The 15,026-nt window shown below is 33.2% G+C and overlaps 1 protein-coding gene across 1 annotated transcript; it reads right to left on the bottom strand.

Moving 5' to 3' along the window:
• Window positions 1-11,769: 11,769 nt before the first annotated feature.
• Window positions 11,770-12,888, bottom strand: LOC124913172 (protein FAR1-RELATED SEQUENCE 5-like). Its single transcript, XM_047453780.1, has 3 exons — window positions 12,847-12,888; window positions 12,688-12,728; window positions 11,770-12,316 (listed from the first exon to the last, which is right to left on the bottom strand). The coding sequence occupies exons 1-3, from the start codon at window positions 12,886-12,888 to the stop codon at window positions 11,770-11,772; spliced, it is 630 nt and encodes a 209-aa protein (XP_047309736.1).
• Window positions 12,889-15,026: the final 2,138 nt, after the last annotated feature.

The following is a 15,026-nucleotide window of genomic DNA, read 5'->3' as shown; positions in this document are numbered from 1 at the left end:
CATTTTCTTCGGTTGCTTGAGTGTTAAGAACCTCGCTCTGATACCACTTGTTAGGATCGGGGTCGCCCTTGGAGGACCGGGTTGGTGATAGTCCAGTTAAAGACTACAACCATTCTCAACACTACGCAAACTGTCACAGACTCTTGAACCGGGTCACAACACAAGGGTTGATTTTCTACAAGGGTTGACCGCTTACACATTTTCTACAAGGGTTGACCGCTTACACAACACAACACACGCTCTGATTGGTGATAGTCCAGTTAAAGACTACAACCGTTCTCAACACTACGCAAACTGTCACAGACTCTTGAACCGGGTCAAGGGCGGAAATGTTTGTTTCGGTCTGAAGCAACACACACGACTTGGATGAGGCTTATGAGGAGTCGGTTTAAGGATTATGTATGGACCGGTTTGGATTATAGGAGTATGATTATATTTCGGTTAGTGTAGTTCGGTTTTAGAATGAATAAGCAGGAAATAAGTAAAAGACACGCGACAGGATTTTTTATGGATGTTCGGAGCAAACCCTCCTACGTCACCCCTTCTTCTCAGATTATGAGAAGGATCTCCACTAACTTTCAAAGTTACAACACTTACAATGTTGGTCGAGCCTAACTCGCTACTCGCCGTGGGATTTCATTCTCTCTCTTAATGTATTTCAGAATCGTGATTAATGAAGTCGCTTCGTCTTCCTTTTTATAGTAAATGAGATCCCAACGGTCATCTTCTTCTCTCACCGTGGGATTGGTCACTCTAAAACCACGCCGGTTCAGAGATGTAGCGTGCACGTTTCAAATTTCTGACACTTGGCAAGCATGCATATATCGGTCAGGTATGGATGACGTAGCCGGCTTGCAGTTTTGGACACGTGTCAGACATGCACCTTTCGGCTGTCTGAGTCGGATCTTCGGATCAACAAATCATCATTGTCTTTATCGCATGCTTTCTGATCCGGATCTTATCTTCTTATATTTTCCCAAGAAACATCTATTTCGTCATATTACGTCATCTTTGTAATTCTGAGTTTCCGGTTGACTCTTTCGTAATGTGATCCGGCTGGAGTATGAACATTTGTTTGTTAGCCGGTCTGTTTAAGATGTTGAAGCCGGTTCCTCTTGATCATGACTTGATCATCTGGAGCCGGATTGCTTTGATGTATTCTTCAGTCGGTTTATGCAGTCTCCAGCCGGTTTATACGACTTGGTCTGTTCCTGCACATGAAAATTGATAGTAGTTTAGTTTTCTGGCCGCTTGAAAATTAACTTACTTAATTTTTCTATCAATTTCTCCCTTTTTGATTATTTAGAATAAATATTCAAAAATCGTAATGTGTGGCCGGTTTGAAAATTAACTTACTTAATTTTTCTATCAAACCGAAAGTTCTTTAAATAACCTTCGCAATTAATCATTCTCCAACTTTGAATATTTTTTCAAATTTTGGGATGAGTCAAATACGACGGTTTAATGGAAAATTTTCGTATTTAAACAATTCAGGAAAGGTAAAACCGAAAGTTTTTGGAATAACCTTCGCAGTTAATCAAACTCCCAACACTTAGAATTTTTTTGAATTTTTGGGAATGTCAAAACCGAAAGTTCTTTGTAGAACTTTCGGTACTAATTCGTAAATCCTAAAGTTTTAGACACCTCTCGGAATCTATTTTCAATAACGAAAGATTTATTCCTCTCGGAATCAAATATATATATATATATATATATATATATATATATATATTTTGTATTATGCTATTATTATTACTATTATCATTATTATATATATATTGATTTTATTCACGAAATTTAAGTTTGATATTTAAATAATCTTAGAATTGATTAATACAAAGTCTCTTTTTAAATTAATTGTTTAATTTAATCCGGTCCAATTAACCAAAAATTTGTTTTAAAAAAAAAACTTTATTCACACGTATTATATATATTATTTTCATATTTTTCTGGTTAGTATTGAATATATATATCCAATTGTATAAAAAAATCACATTAAGTTATCCAAGATATATTTTATCCATTTTAATTCTTAATTTTTACATGGTGATTTTAAAGTAAATTTGTTTATAAATATTCATAATATATTTACAAAATAAACAGTATTGACCAATATCAGAAACTTTTAATTAATATTCTTGACCAAAATTGATCCAGAGGAAATCCATGAATTATTTAGTATGATTTGGAAAGAAAATTTATAAAAAAAATTCCCTTATATATATTTATGAAATATCTCTAACTACTTCAAGTCATTCAAACTAATAATTATTTGAAAATGAAAACTCATTGCACTCTTCTAATTCTAGTACTCATCTTCTCTATAGGTATAATTTCTTTTCTTTATCCCTATTTTGTTATTGTTCAAAATATTGTTTATATTTGATAATAATTTCAATTCTGAATTCAAATATGAAGAAGGAATTATCAATAAATTTATAAATTTGTGCATGAATAAATTCAGATACTATTTCTACCGACAATCTTGAAGTATTTGAAATAAATTTTTAATACATGTATGACTAAGTTTATAAATTAACTTTTTGACAGTAAATATATTATATAAAAGTGAAAATTTGAATGTGCAGGAATTGGAGTGTTGGAAGCAGGAAAATGCAAAAGCAATTATCAATTGTTAGAATTGTGCAATGATGCTTTATGCATTGGACTTTGCCATAAATTCCACGGACGTGAAGCCTCTGGCCATTGCACCAATGAGGATATTTGCTCTTGTACTTATCAATGTCCATAAAATAATTAATATAATCAACATATGGAGTTTTGATGTTGTAGGTTGGGTTAATTTAATAAATTGAGATTTTTTCTTTTCAATAAATGTTGTTGTATGGTTGTAATTCAGTTGTCCTACATGTTAGGTATTTTTACATTTTGATAACATTATTTTATCAAACAAAACAAAGGTACGAGAATTAATCTCTCTTAATTATTAACTTAATATCGTTCCTAATCGTGGCCTATAGGTTATTCTAAAGGGGTTGAACTTAGTTCATCAGCGATTCTCCAATTTGTCTAAAATTTTTAAAAATAATTTTAAAGTTAAAACCTAATAAAATAATCTAAAAATATTCAAAATATAACATAATCACGAATAAAATTCATGCATATTATTGATTTGTTATTTAGATAGTTATTAATTTTTTTTAAAGTTTTCCAGAATCAAATATGGGTAGATAATGTATAATTTCGAATCAATTTTAATCTTATTTTAATACAGTTCAGTTTCAGTAAATACTATTATTAATTAATTTAGTTAAATTAATATAAGAAAGATTTAAACTCTTTTAATTTTTATTCCGATTTTAATCTTATTCTATAATTCAACATATTGTTCTTTATTAATATTAAATAAATTAAATTATGATGTCGCCATAGTTTGTTTAAGTTTGAATTTAGAATGTTTAGAATGGTAAAATTTCAAGGGACTATCTGATTGGGCCAAAAGAAAGGTTAATATTCGTCATGCATTATTGTTAGTGTTTGAATATTGCAACAATATATCATTAGTAATTAAATTTCATTGTCTAAAGACTTGAATTTGATAGTGCAATAGATATTTTGGATGAGATTTACTAATTATTTTGAATATGATTGAAAATTACATAATTGAGCATGTTAGTTACAGTTTAAATTATGTTCTCTTTTTAGCTAATGTTATAAATATTTATGCCAACTTAAGTTCAGTTCCAGTCCTTAATGATTCCAACTTTAAGGATTGGAAGGAGAATATTCAGACATTTCTCGTTTGAATAGACCTTGCGATACAGACAGAGAAATCTACTACTCCTACAATTATTAGCTCTTCTGAAGAGAAGGCTAAATTTGAGAAATGGGATCGCTCTAACAACATGAGTCTTATAATCATAAAGCGTGCAATTCCGGAGGTGTTCAGGGGTGCTGTGTTAGAGGACACCACCAATGCTAAAGATTACCTTGCATAAATAAAAAAGCTCTTTGTTAAATGCGATAAGAACGAAACAAGCACTATTCTTAAGAGCTTGATTTCAATGAGGTATAAGGGAAATGGTAATATAATAGAGTACATCATGAAAATGTCTCATCTTGCATCGAAACTTAAGGCATTAAAGCTTGATTTGCATGAGGATTTACTTTTGCATCTTATTTTGATTCCTTTCCCGATTCAATTCAACCACTTTAAGGTACGTTTTAACTTTCAGAAGGAAACATGGAACTTGAATGAACCAATTTCTTATTGTGTTCAAGAAGAAGATAGATTGAAGTAAGAAAGGACATAAAGTTCTCATTCGGCAAGCACCTCTAGGGATCAGGTCAAGAAAAGGAAGAATGTGGATGTTGCTCAAGGTCCAAATGCAATGAAAAAAGTTAACAATTGTTTCGTTTGCAATAAGGCTGGACATATAAAGAAGGATTATACTAAATATAGAGCTTCATAAATCCTTGAGTTGATGCATGGATGTTTGTGGGTCGTTTCCGACTTTGTCTTGGAACGGTCAACGTTATTTCGTATCATTCATAGATAATTTCTCTAGATATGCATACATTTTTCTTATTCAAGAAAATGCTCAAATATTGGATGTGTTCAAGTCATTCAAGATTGAAGTTGAAAATAAACTCAATAGAAAGATAAAAAAAAAGTTAAATCCGATTGTGGTGGTGAGTATTATGGTCGGTATGACGGATCAGGTGAATAACATCCAGGGTCTTTCGCTAAATATCTAGAGGAATGTGGTATCGTTCGACAATACATCATGTCGGGCTCTCCAAGCATGAATGATTTAGAAGAAAGACGATACCGCACATTATAGGTTATGGTGAGGAATATGGTTAGACATTCATCCTTAACAAAATCACTCTAAGGTGAAGCACTAAAGACTGCAACATACATTTTGAATAGAGTGTCAAAAAATAATGACTAAACACCTTATGATCTTTGGTCAGGAGAAAACTCAATCTAAAGCATTTTCATATTTGGGGATGTCTTTTGGAGGCAAGGCCTTATAAGCCTCATACGGACAAATTGGATCCCAAAACTGTTAATAGTTACTTTATTGGCTATTCTGAACGATCAAGGGCTATAAATGTTATGATCCTAACTTAAAGTTATTTTCTGAGACAGATATAGTTGTATTCTTTGAGGATATTGAGTTTGGGGTGAAGAATCAAATAAAGGTTTTTGTCTTTGAGGAAGAGTCAACTTCTAATTTTGTTAAAGAGGAATTGACTCCTATTCCTCTTTGTATGGAAAATGATCAAGATTCTCATCTAGCCATAGAAAATATTGAAATAATTCTAGAAAATTAAGACGATGTTCATCTCCCAGAGTTACAAACTCAATAGCCTCAAGAAGAAAGTATTATTGAGGAACAAGTGACAAATTGGCGATCCACAAGAGTAAGGAAAAGTATTATGTCGTATGAATATGTATTTCTTTAGGAACATGAGAATAATCTTGACATTATGAAAGATGATCCAATCAACTTTCGTCAAGTTATAGATAATTCTATTTCAGAAAAGTGGAATGATGCAATGAATGAAGAGTATAAATTTATACAAGACAATAATGTTTGAGAACTTGTCCCATTACTAGAAGGGGTGAAGCCTGTTGGTTGTAAATTGATTCTTAAAACCAACGGGATTTTAAAGGTAATGTAGAAAAGTATAAAGCACGTCTTGTGGTAAAAGATTTTACTCAAAAAATATAGGATTGACTATAAAGAAATATTTTCTCCGGTTTCAACTAAAGACTCTTTTAGAATAATTATGGTACTTGTTGCACATTTTGATATGGAGCTAGATCAGATGGATGTAAAGACAATATTTCTCAATGGAGAAATTGATGAAACAATTTGTATGGTGCAACAAGAAAAGTTTTTGTTAGGAGATTCAAAGAATATATTTTGCAAATTAAATAAATCCATCTATTGACTTTAGCAAGCGTCTCGTCATGGTTACCATAAATTTCATGAGGTAATTCTCTCATTTTCTTTTGGAGGAAATTTAAATGATGATTGTGTGTATCACAAATTCAGTGGGAGTAAACATATATATCTAATTTTATATGTTGATGACATTTTGCTTGTCTCAAATGATATAGGCTTATTGCACCAAACTAAGTCTTTTCTAACGAGAAATTTCGAGACGAAAGATCTTGGTGAGGCCTCATTTGCATTATGGATCCAAATGCATCGAGATAATTCTCGAGGAATTCTTGGAATGTAATAGATGAACTATATCGATAAAGTACTTAAAAGATATGGCATGCAAGATTGTAAATTAGGAAGCACCCTAGTCACTAAGGGAGACAAATTTAGTCTTCAACACAATGCCTTAAAGGAAATTTGGAAATTCAAGAAATGTAAGAGATTCCATATTTTTCGTCAAGTGTAAGTCTAATGTATGTTCAAGTTTGAACGTGTCCAGACATTCCGTACATAGTTTGCGTATTAGGAAAATATTTTGAGTGACCCAGGTTTGGATCACTAGAAAGAATTTAAAAGGGTTATGAGATATATAAAGAGAACTAGAAGTTTTATGCTCAAATCTCAGAGGTCGGATAATATTAAGATCATTGGGTAATTTAACTCTAATTTTGAGAAATGTAGTTTAAGATCCACTTCGAGCTATGTATTCTTGTTGTCTGGTGGAGCTATCTCTTGGAAGAGTTCTAAACATGGACTTACAACTTCCTTCGCCATGGTAGTAGAATTTGTTGCATGTTATGAGACATCAAATCAAGCAATATGGCTGGAGAACTTTTTCACTGAGTTGCGCATTATCGAAGGGATTGAAAGAACCTTTAAGTTATTTTATGACAATAAATTAGTTGTGTTATATTCGAATACAATAGGAGCTCGACTAAGTTAAAACATATAAATATAAAGTTCCTATTGGTGAAGGAAAGGGTACAAAGTGGTTAAATTTCTATATAACACTTGGATACAAACTCCATGGTTGCTGATATGATGGTAATGGGGCGGTTCGAGGCGTGGAATACATTTACTATCCCCGCCCTGTTTTTATTTCGGGGATTTTTTTAATACCATCCCTGTCCCATTCCCGTTGGGTTTTGGGTAAAACTGTTCCAAAAGGGGAAATTCGTTTCGGTTTTAGAGGGGCGGTTTGAAATTGTCATCCTTAGTAGTTGACCCATGATAAAGGGTTTTCCACCTAATGTCTTTCTTGAGCACACTACTAACATGGGTGTTTTAGAGATTGATGATCTCTAGGTTAAGTGGGGTTTATAAATTCAGTTGTCTTTCAGTTTGTTTTATAGATAATTATGTATTCAGTTGATAATCAGATAAAGTATTATTTAGTTTAGTTTATTTTATACGATAGAGTTAAAGTTTGATCTTACTAAAGTTAAGGTTGGACCAGTTGAAAATTGACATAAATAGATCACCTTACATGTAATTTTTCATGCCACAAATTCATGATTGATCTATGTCATTTTGTCATATTTATATTTATGACCATTGAAGGTTTAGTTGTGATTGATACAAAGAAAAATACATTGATCCTATGTTAATGTGACTAACAGACAAGATTGTTAATTTTCTTAAAATCAATCACAATATTGTGTAAAATAAGAGTATATTATTCATTTTTAAATATATATGTCTAGTGGGAGATTGTTAGAATTTAATGGGACATTTATATATTTAAATGGATATATATGGTCATTGAATATAATATGTCAATATTATATGATTTAAGGTTATTTGAGATTTGACTTAAGGACATTATTGTCATGAATGTTAAATTGTGGATAACTTGCGGTATTTATAATTCGATGAGGGGTCAAATTAGAAATCAACATCATTTATTAATGAGGCAGTTATTAATAAGACAGTTATTAATAATGTGGTCATTGTCCCCAAAAGGCAGAAGAGGAAATTAAGGAAATAAAGCCGTGGATAAAAATAACTAATTTTTTTTTTATCATGGTCTCACTCTCTCTTTTTGAAATACCTACATTGGAGAATATAATAAAGTAAGGATTTCTACCATTTTGGTAGACCATTTAATCTAAACATCATGTCTAATGATCCAAGTATGTATTCCGCTCCAAGCCGGATCTTCTGCTCCCGATTTCAGTATTCCCCTGTTGCGGACCAATGAAATTGCAGGAAAATTATTTTAATAATAAATCAAAGTTGGGTTGAAGGGAGGGAGAGAGTATCCGGAACCCGAATTTTTATCCGGGTTTACCCCAAACGCCGTTAACGGAATGTCTAGTTAACGTATAGAGTGAAGCTCCCTTCCCCTTAGACTCCATTTCAAAAAGAATGCTGATATAAGTTTAGAGCGAAGCTCATTTCGCTTCAGACGCCATGTAATCAGTGTATATAGATATGATATATGGAGAGAAGTGTACTTCGCTCAGTAGCCATATAAAACGGAATGAAGAGATTTGCCTTTCAGGGCAAAACATACTTAGCCTTAAGTATTTTCTTACCCTGACGTTCATGTAAAACCCCCAACACCTCATGAAAGACAGTTTACCTTTCATGTAAAAACATTTACTCATGCATGTAAATACAAAAATTCACAAAAATTATTTATTTTTACATTAGAAAAAAATTATATTAATCTAGAAATAGGATCGAAGCATACTTCGCTTCAATTACTTTATATTTTTATAGAATCGTGCGAAACTTCCTTCGCTCAGAAGCCATGGAAGGCGGAATGAAGAGATCTGCCTTTCAGGGCGAAACATACTTGGCTTTAAGTATTTTCTTACCCTAACGCTCATGTAAAACCCCCAACACCTCCATGAATAGACAGTTTATCTTTCATGTAAAAACATTTACTCATGTATGTAAATACATAAATTCACCAAAATTATTTATTTTTCCATTAGAAAAAAAATTAAAAAATTATACTAAGAAAAGGACGGGATCGAAGCATCCTTCGCTTCAATTAGTTTATATTCATATAGAATTGGGCGAAACTTCCTTCGCGCAGGAGCCATGGAAAACGGAATGAAGAGTTCCGCCTATCATGGCGAAACATACTTAGCTTGAACTATTTTCTTACCCTAACGCTCATGTAAAACCCCCAACACATTCATGAAAAGACAACTCACATATCATGTAAAAACATTTACTCATTCATTTAAATACATAAATTCACCAAAATTATATATTTTTAAATTAAGAAAAAAATTAAAAAATTATACTAATCCACCAGTGAATGGATCGAAGCATACTTCACTTCAATTACTTTATATTTTTATAGAATCAAGCGAAACTTCCTTCGCGCAGGAGCCATGGAAGGCGGAATGAAGAGATTTGCCTTTCAGGGCGAACCATATTTAGCTTTAAGTATTTTCTTACCATGACGCTCATGTAAAACCCCCAACACATCTATGAAAAGACAGTTCATCTATCATGTAAAAACATTTACCCATCCATGTAAATACATAAATTCACCAAAATTATTTATTTTTATATTAGAAAAAAAACATTTAATCATTAATGTATGTTTGATTAAAATAAGTAAAATATAATAAATAAATTTAAAAATAGAATCTGTGAAGCTAGCATCGTTTATTTTTTTAAAAGCTCATCCGTGCGAAGCTAGTATTGTTTATTTTTTTAAAAGCTCAACCGTGCGAAACCAGCATCGTTTATTTTTTTAAAAGCTCAACCGTGTGAAACTATCTTTGTTTATGAAATTATAAAATCAACCTTGCGAAGCTAACTTCATTAAAATTTTAATTTCTGTGAAGTTGAAATCGCTTCATTTCTGTGAAGGATTGTTTATATTTTCCCGCTACAAATCACACTCTTAACTTTCATAAGAAACTGTTCACCTTCTCTCTCTCTTTCTCTCAGCGATCATCTTCGTGTGAACTCTAAAACCTTAAAGTTTTCTTCTATTCCACAATTTTGTTTTGTGAAAATGTCACAAAACGAAGTCAACAACATGCAAGTGGTTACTTCTGACTCCCGAGAGATCGTCATGGCAGTTTGTAACAGCATAAACGAAACCGCCCCCAATCTTGTATCCAACGACAATCCCATCAATATACCAGAGAGGTAGGTTAATCATATTGTGTTTATATATATTTGATTAATATTACACTCGTTTATTCCATATCTTTTGTAAAATACTGATTTTTATTATATCACTAAAAATAATCCGTTTGAGGCTATACTTGAATACATATGAAAGGAAGAGAAAGAGAAATACGAAGACGAATAAGAAGTCATCGACTGATGAATCAGTTTCTACTATTGTTGTGGAAGCTAATGATATTGCTACAGCTACACCTGTCGATGAAGATTCACCACCTCCCCCCAAAACCATCAATAAAAGGAAAGTAGCATTTCTAACAAGATCATCCCCTCATGGACTTTTTCACTTGATTCCTAAATTGAGAGTAGAACAGAAGGAAGCTATGAAGGAAATCAGGTTCGGTTCTCTTCTTACATTGGGTCTCTCCAATTGCCCTGGTCATTTTTCGAAACAAATAGTCAGATATTTCGACCTCGAGAAGACCTCTCTCGTATTGGCTAACGGTGATGAGATCCTTATCAATGAAGACCTTGTCCAGTGTGTGCTAAACCTCCCGAGAGGGCCAATGAACATAGTTGAGGCCGCTGGGGCGGACAAGAATAATGACCCTGAGTATTTTAATTTCATGAGGGACTGGAAGGTTGGATGGACCGGGGAAGAATCAACTTCATCTCCTGAAACACTTTCTATGATACCCAAAATATTATGTAACACAAGTGCATACAACAATTTCAAAATCGACTTTGTAGTCTTTGTTGTCTCGAGCTTTTTATGTCCAGTTAAAAATTCACGAGCTAGGTAATCATTTTTTCATATCTATTATATATCTATTTGTATTTATGAATACTTACCCATGTATTATATTAAATCAGGTGGAAAATTCTCAAATCCTTAATGGATGTTGATAACATAAAGAATCTGAACTGGTGCTCATTCACACTACAAAGATTTGTTGAAAGTGTGGCAAGTTGGCAAAAAAAGGATAAACAAGACAAAATATCATATTTTGATAGACCTCTAACATTCTCTTTGTTGTCGTCATATCAGCACAAAATATATGACGTCCATATACTAATGCCCACTTTTGCCTAATATTAAACATACGCTTCAACCAGATGTTGTTTTCAAGCCCGTAGTTTGTCAAAATTTGATTCCAGGTTTCAAGAAACTCTACCTCTTCATCAAAATCATAGATACATGAAGAAAAATCCCTCGAAAATTCTCTGAAATTATGAAACACAGAGCTTAAATGTATGGCTGCATTTTGAAATAAGTGCTAAATACAGAGCCAATGATTTGTTTCGGACCATGTAGACGCTAAGGCCTTGGTCATGGCCGCGTCTTGATCTGTAAGAATTGTTTTAGGTTTTTTCCCATGCATAGCTATGGTGAAAGTCTCAAACAACCATTCAAAAGTCATAGCAGTTTCATCGTATAAAAGAGCTGCACCAAAAATAATAGATTGTTTGTGATGATTCACACCTACAAAAAGCGCAACTGGACGACCTTCCTTATTCTTCTTGTAGGTCGTGTCGAAACTAACAACGTTTCCGAAGAATGAATAATCAGATCGCATGTTGGAATCACACAAAAAATATTCGTTATCAAATCTTCCACATCAAGTTGAAAAGCATTATAAAAACTTGGATTGTCTGATTGCTTTTCTTGCAAATACTCTAATATACCCCCTATATCCCCAAAATTACAATCTCTAGTTCTTTTTTATCGCAAGTAATTTTTGTAATCTTAAGGAATAAAACCAAGATTGTCCCCGCCACCGATTTGTTTGGCCATTAGAGCATGTGATGCCTTTGGAGGGATTCCCACATTATTTGCCATCTCAATGTGTAAGCCTGCAGCTACAGAAATATTCCTATGGCATTTATATAAGTGAGTTTTCTTTGGACTTGCAAGAGGATGACAATGCTCACTAATAAAAGTTATCACTTCAAACTTTCTATTTGCTGCCCTTTTTATCCTTAATTTCTCTTCACAACCGAACCTCGTTAAAGAACGGCTACGTTTCACATAAACATCATGTTTGTCTTTTCCCCTTTCACCCTGTGTACTACAACAAAAAACTTTATCCAGTAAAAAACCATCTTTGTCATCATGTTTTGAACTGTGTCTTATACCAAAGCCTATTATTTTAGCGTATGCTAAATAGAATTTGTAGGCATCTTCTTCCCTCTCAAATTCCCGACCTAAATATGGAATCAAGTTGGTTGTGATGTCCTCCAAAGGTTCGTCGTTTTCATCGAAATTCAATTGACACCGACAACTCGCAGATACGCTGGTCAATTATAGAATGTGGAGAAAATAAACATTCATCTCAACAAAATATAATGATGCTTGTATAATGAATGAAATATAAGTGAAGAGCGCTTCACTTCACTAGTATTTACAGAAATCCTATAAGTGAAGAGCGCTTCACTTCACTAGTATTTACAGATATCCTATAAGTGAAGAGTGCTTCACTTCACTAGTATTTACAGATATCCTATAAGTGAAGAGCGCTTCACTTCAATATGAATAGAAATATCCTATAAGTGAAAAGCGCTTCACTTCAGTATGAATAGAAATATCATATAAGTGAAGAGCGCTTCACTTCAATATGAATAGAAACATCTTATAGTATTAGAGAAAACAAACACAACAGTATACCTCAAATCATGATTATCATTCTTGTTCATGTGGATTCCTTCCTGATAATTAACAAGAAATGTACAATTGTCACTCCCAAATTATAATTTAGGAATATGGATTATTGAAGATAATAATCTTGAAGGATGGACGGATTCCGTCGAAGAAAAGTTGAAATACTGCTTCACCGGAGAGAGAGAATCGTACTACGCTAGCCGTCATGGCTGCATGGCAGTATTTAATGGTGTTAGGTGGGGTGAAGTGACTTGATAATTTTTGGATTATAATAATAAAATAAATAACATTATTATTATTAATTAATGTTACTATATGTCAAGCCTTAATCAGATAACAAAGATTGCTTCACAATTTTTGACAATTGAAAAACATGTATAGTGTTGTTTCACATTTAATTGAGATTTGTAAATCCTAAAAGTGCGTTGCGTATACTTTACATTACATGATTCTTTCATGTTCAAAGATTTAATATTTGGTAATTTTCATATTAAAAACATATTCCATTGTTCATATATTAAATGAATAGTGTTTAAAACTGCAATACTATGAACCAAAATCTTAAATCACAAATATAGAAAACTAATTCCAATACAAATATTCAGTATTTTACAAGTCTAAGTAAACAAAGAATGCAAATCAAAAGAAGCAATAAATTCAAGCATATTCATCCAAATATGCCGACAAAGGATTCACTGCCTCAAATATCCAAATGACTTCATTAACATCGTGCCGAGACTCATCGTATACTACTATAGTTTTGTCATCCTCAGGCTCGTTAAATGGATTCTCCATTTCTCTAATGGTACCTCCTCAAGCACCTACAAACCCTATGAGATCATGTTTGTAAGTTGGGATGAATTCACCTGCAAAAATAAAAGTGAAACTGTCAAACAGTTTCGGCAGCTAAAAAACAAATAAAACAATTCCAGTTATCGTTGAAAATAATGAAGATATAGAAGAGGAATCTGTTGTGACTTACATTGTTCAAATACTGTAGTCTGTCAGCTCTTGGACCGCCCAAGGTCCCATGATAATCTTGCTGAACCTCGTACGGGTCCTCGTCAACGTTAGTTTTTTATTCCAAAGATGATTTTATCCCTGTACAAAAAAACATTTGTATTTAGTTTCCTATATGTGAAATTAAATATTGAGTTAAGACAAATAGAGTCTCACAATCAATTTTGATGACCCATCTCCCATTCAATATTGCCTTTAAGAATTTGATAGATCGACCACATCCATCATTTGCATTAGTGGAAGCTATGACATGGGTTACGTCGTCTCTCCACCTCATTGACACCATCGCACCACAAGTGTCAGCGTATTGAACCATCAACCGCTGTGTAAAAACAATAATATTATCTATTACAAATATGGTAATTTCAATGAAAACTTACATAATATGGAAAAAATGGTTATGGGTCAAGAATAGTACTATATTTTCACTAGATAATGCATTTGGGCAAAAAATCCATTCTTTGCCTATAGTGTTTAGGATGATATCATTGTTTCTTGCCTGCATATCGAAAAAATATATCAAAAATGAGTTCTCACTACATTAGTAACTAGGGTTTCGTAAAAATAATATATAAAACCCTAACCCTAACCCTAAGTACGTTTTCCTAAATACGAATGATTTTCATTCAACGTCAAAATGACGGAGTAGGATTTCTTAAATGTGAACGAAAATAAAACGAAAAGATTACCAAAATAGTGTATGTACCATTGTCGAGATGTGAAGATCGAACCTTTTGGTCTGGTAGACGGAGGAGCGGATTCGAATCGCCGTGAAAGGAGGAGGACACTGGAAGAGAGAGAGAGGAATCAGATGGAAGTGTTTATTATTATAATGATTTTAGGGTTTATTATATATTAAAGTTGTTCATACAAGTAAAGTAAACATCGCTAAGTAACTCTTCAAACGAAGTATGCTTCACGAAAAAGCGTCTATTCATTCTGTTTCACATGGCGGATGGACGATTGAAGATTCACTCGAAAAGCGTCTCTTCATTCTGTTTTACATTTGGCGATGGAAGCACCGCTCGAAAAGCGTCTATTCATTCGGTTTTACATGGCTCCTGGACGATTAAAGATTTGCTCGAAAAGCGTCTCTTCATTCAGTTTTACATGGCTCCTGGGCGATGGAAGCATCGCTCGACAAGCGTCTCCTCATTCGGTTTTACATGGCTCCTGGCAATGAAAGCACCGTTCGAAAAGAGTCTCTTCATTCGATTTTACATGGCTCCTGGTTGATGGAAGCACCGCTCGAAAAGCGTCTCTTCATTCGGTTTTACAAGGCTCTTGGGCGATGGAAGCACCGCTCGAAAAGCGTCTCTTCATTC

Source organism: Impatiens glandulifera, chromosome 8 (assembly GCF_907164915.1).
Source record: "Impatiens glandulifera chromosome 8, dImpGla2.1, whole genome shotgun sequence".
NCBI classification, from domain to species: Eukaryota; Viridiplantae; Streptophyta; class Magnoliopsida; order Ericales; family Balsaminaceae; genus Impatiens; species Impatiens glandulifera.
Note: the sequence above shows the minus strand (reverse complement) of the source record. Positions and strands in the feature narration are given on the sequence as shown.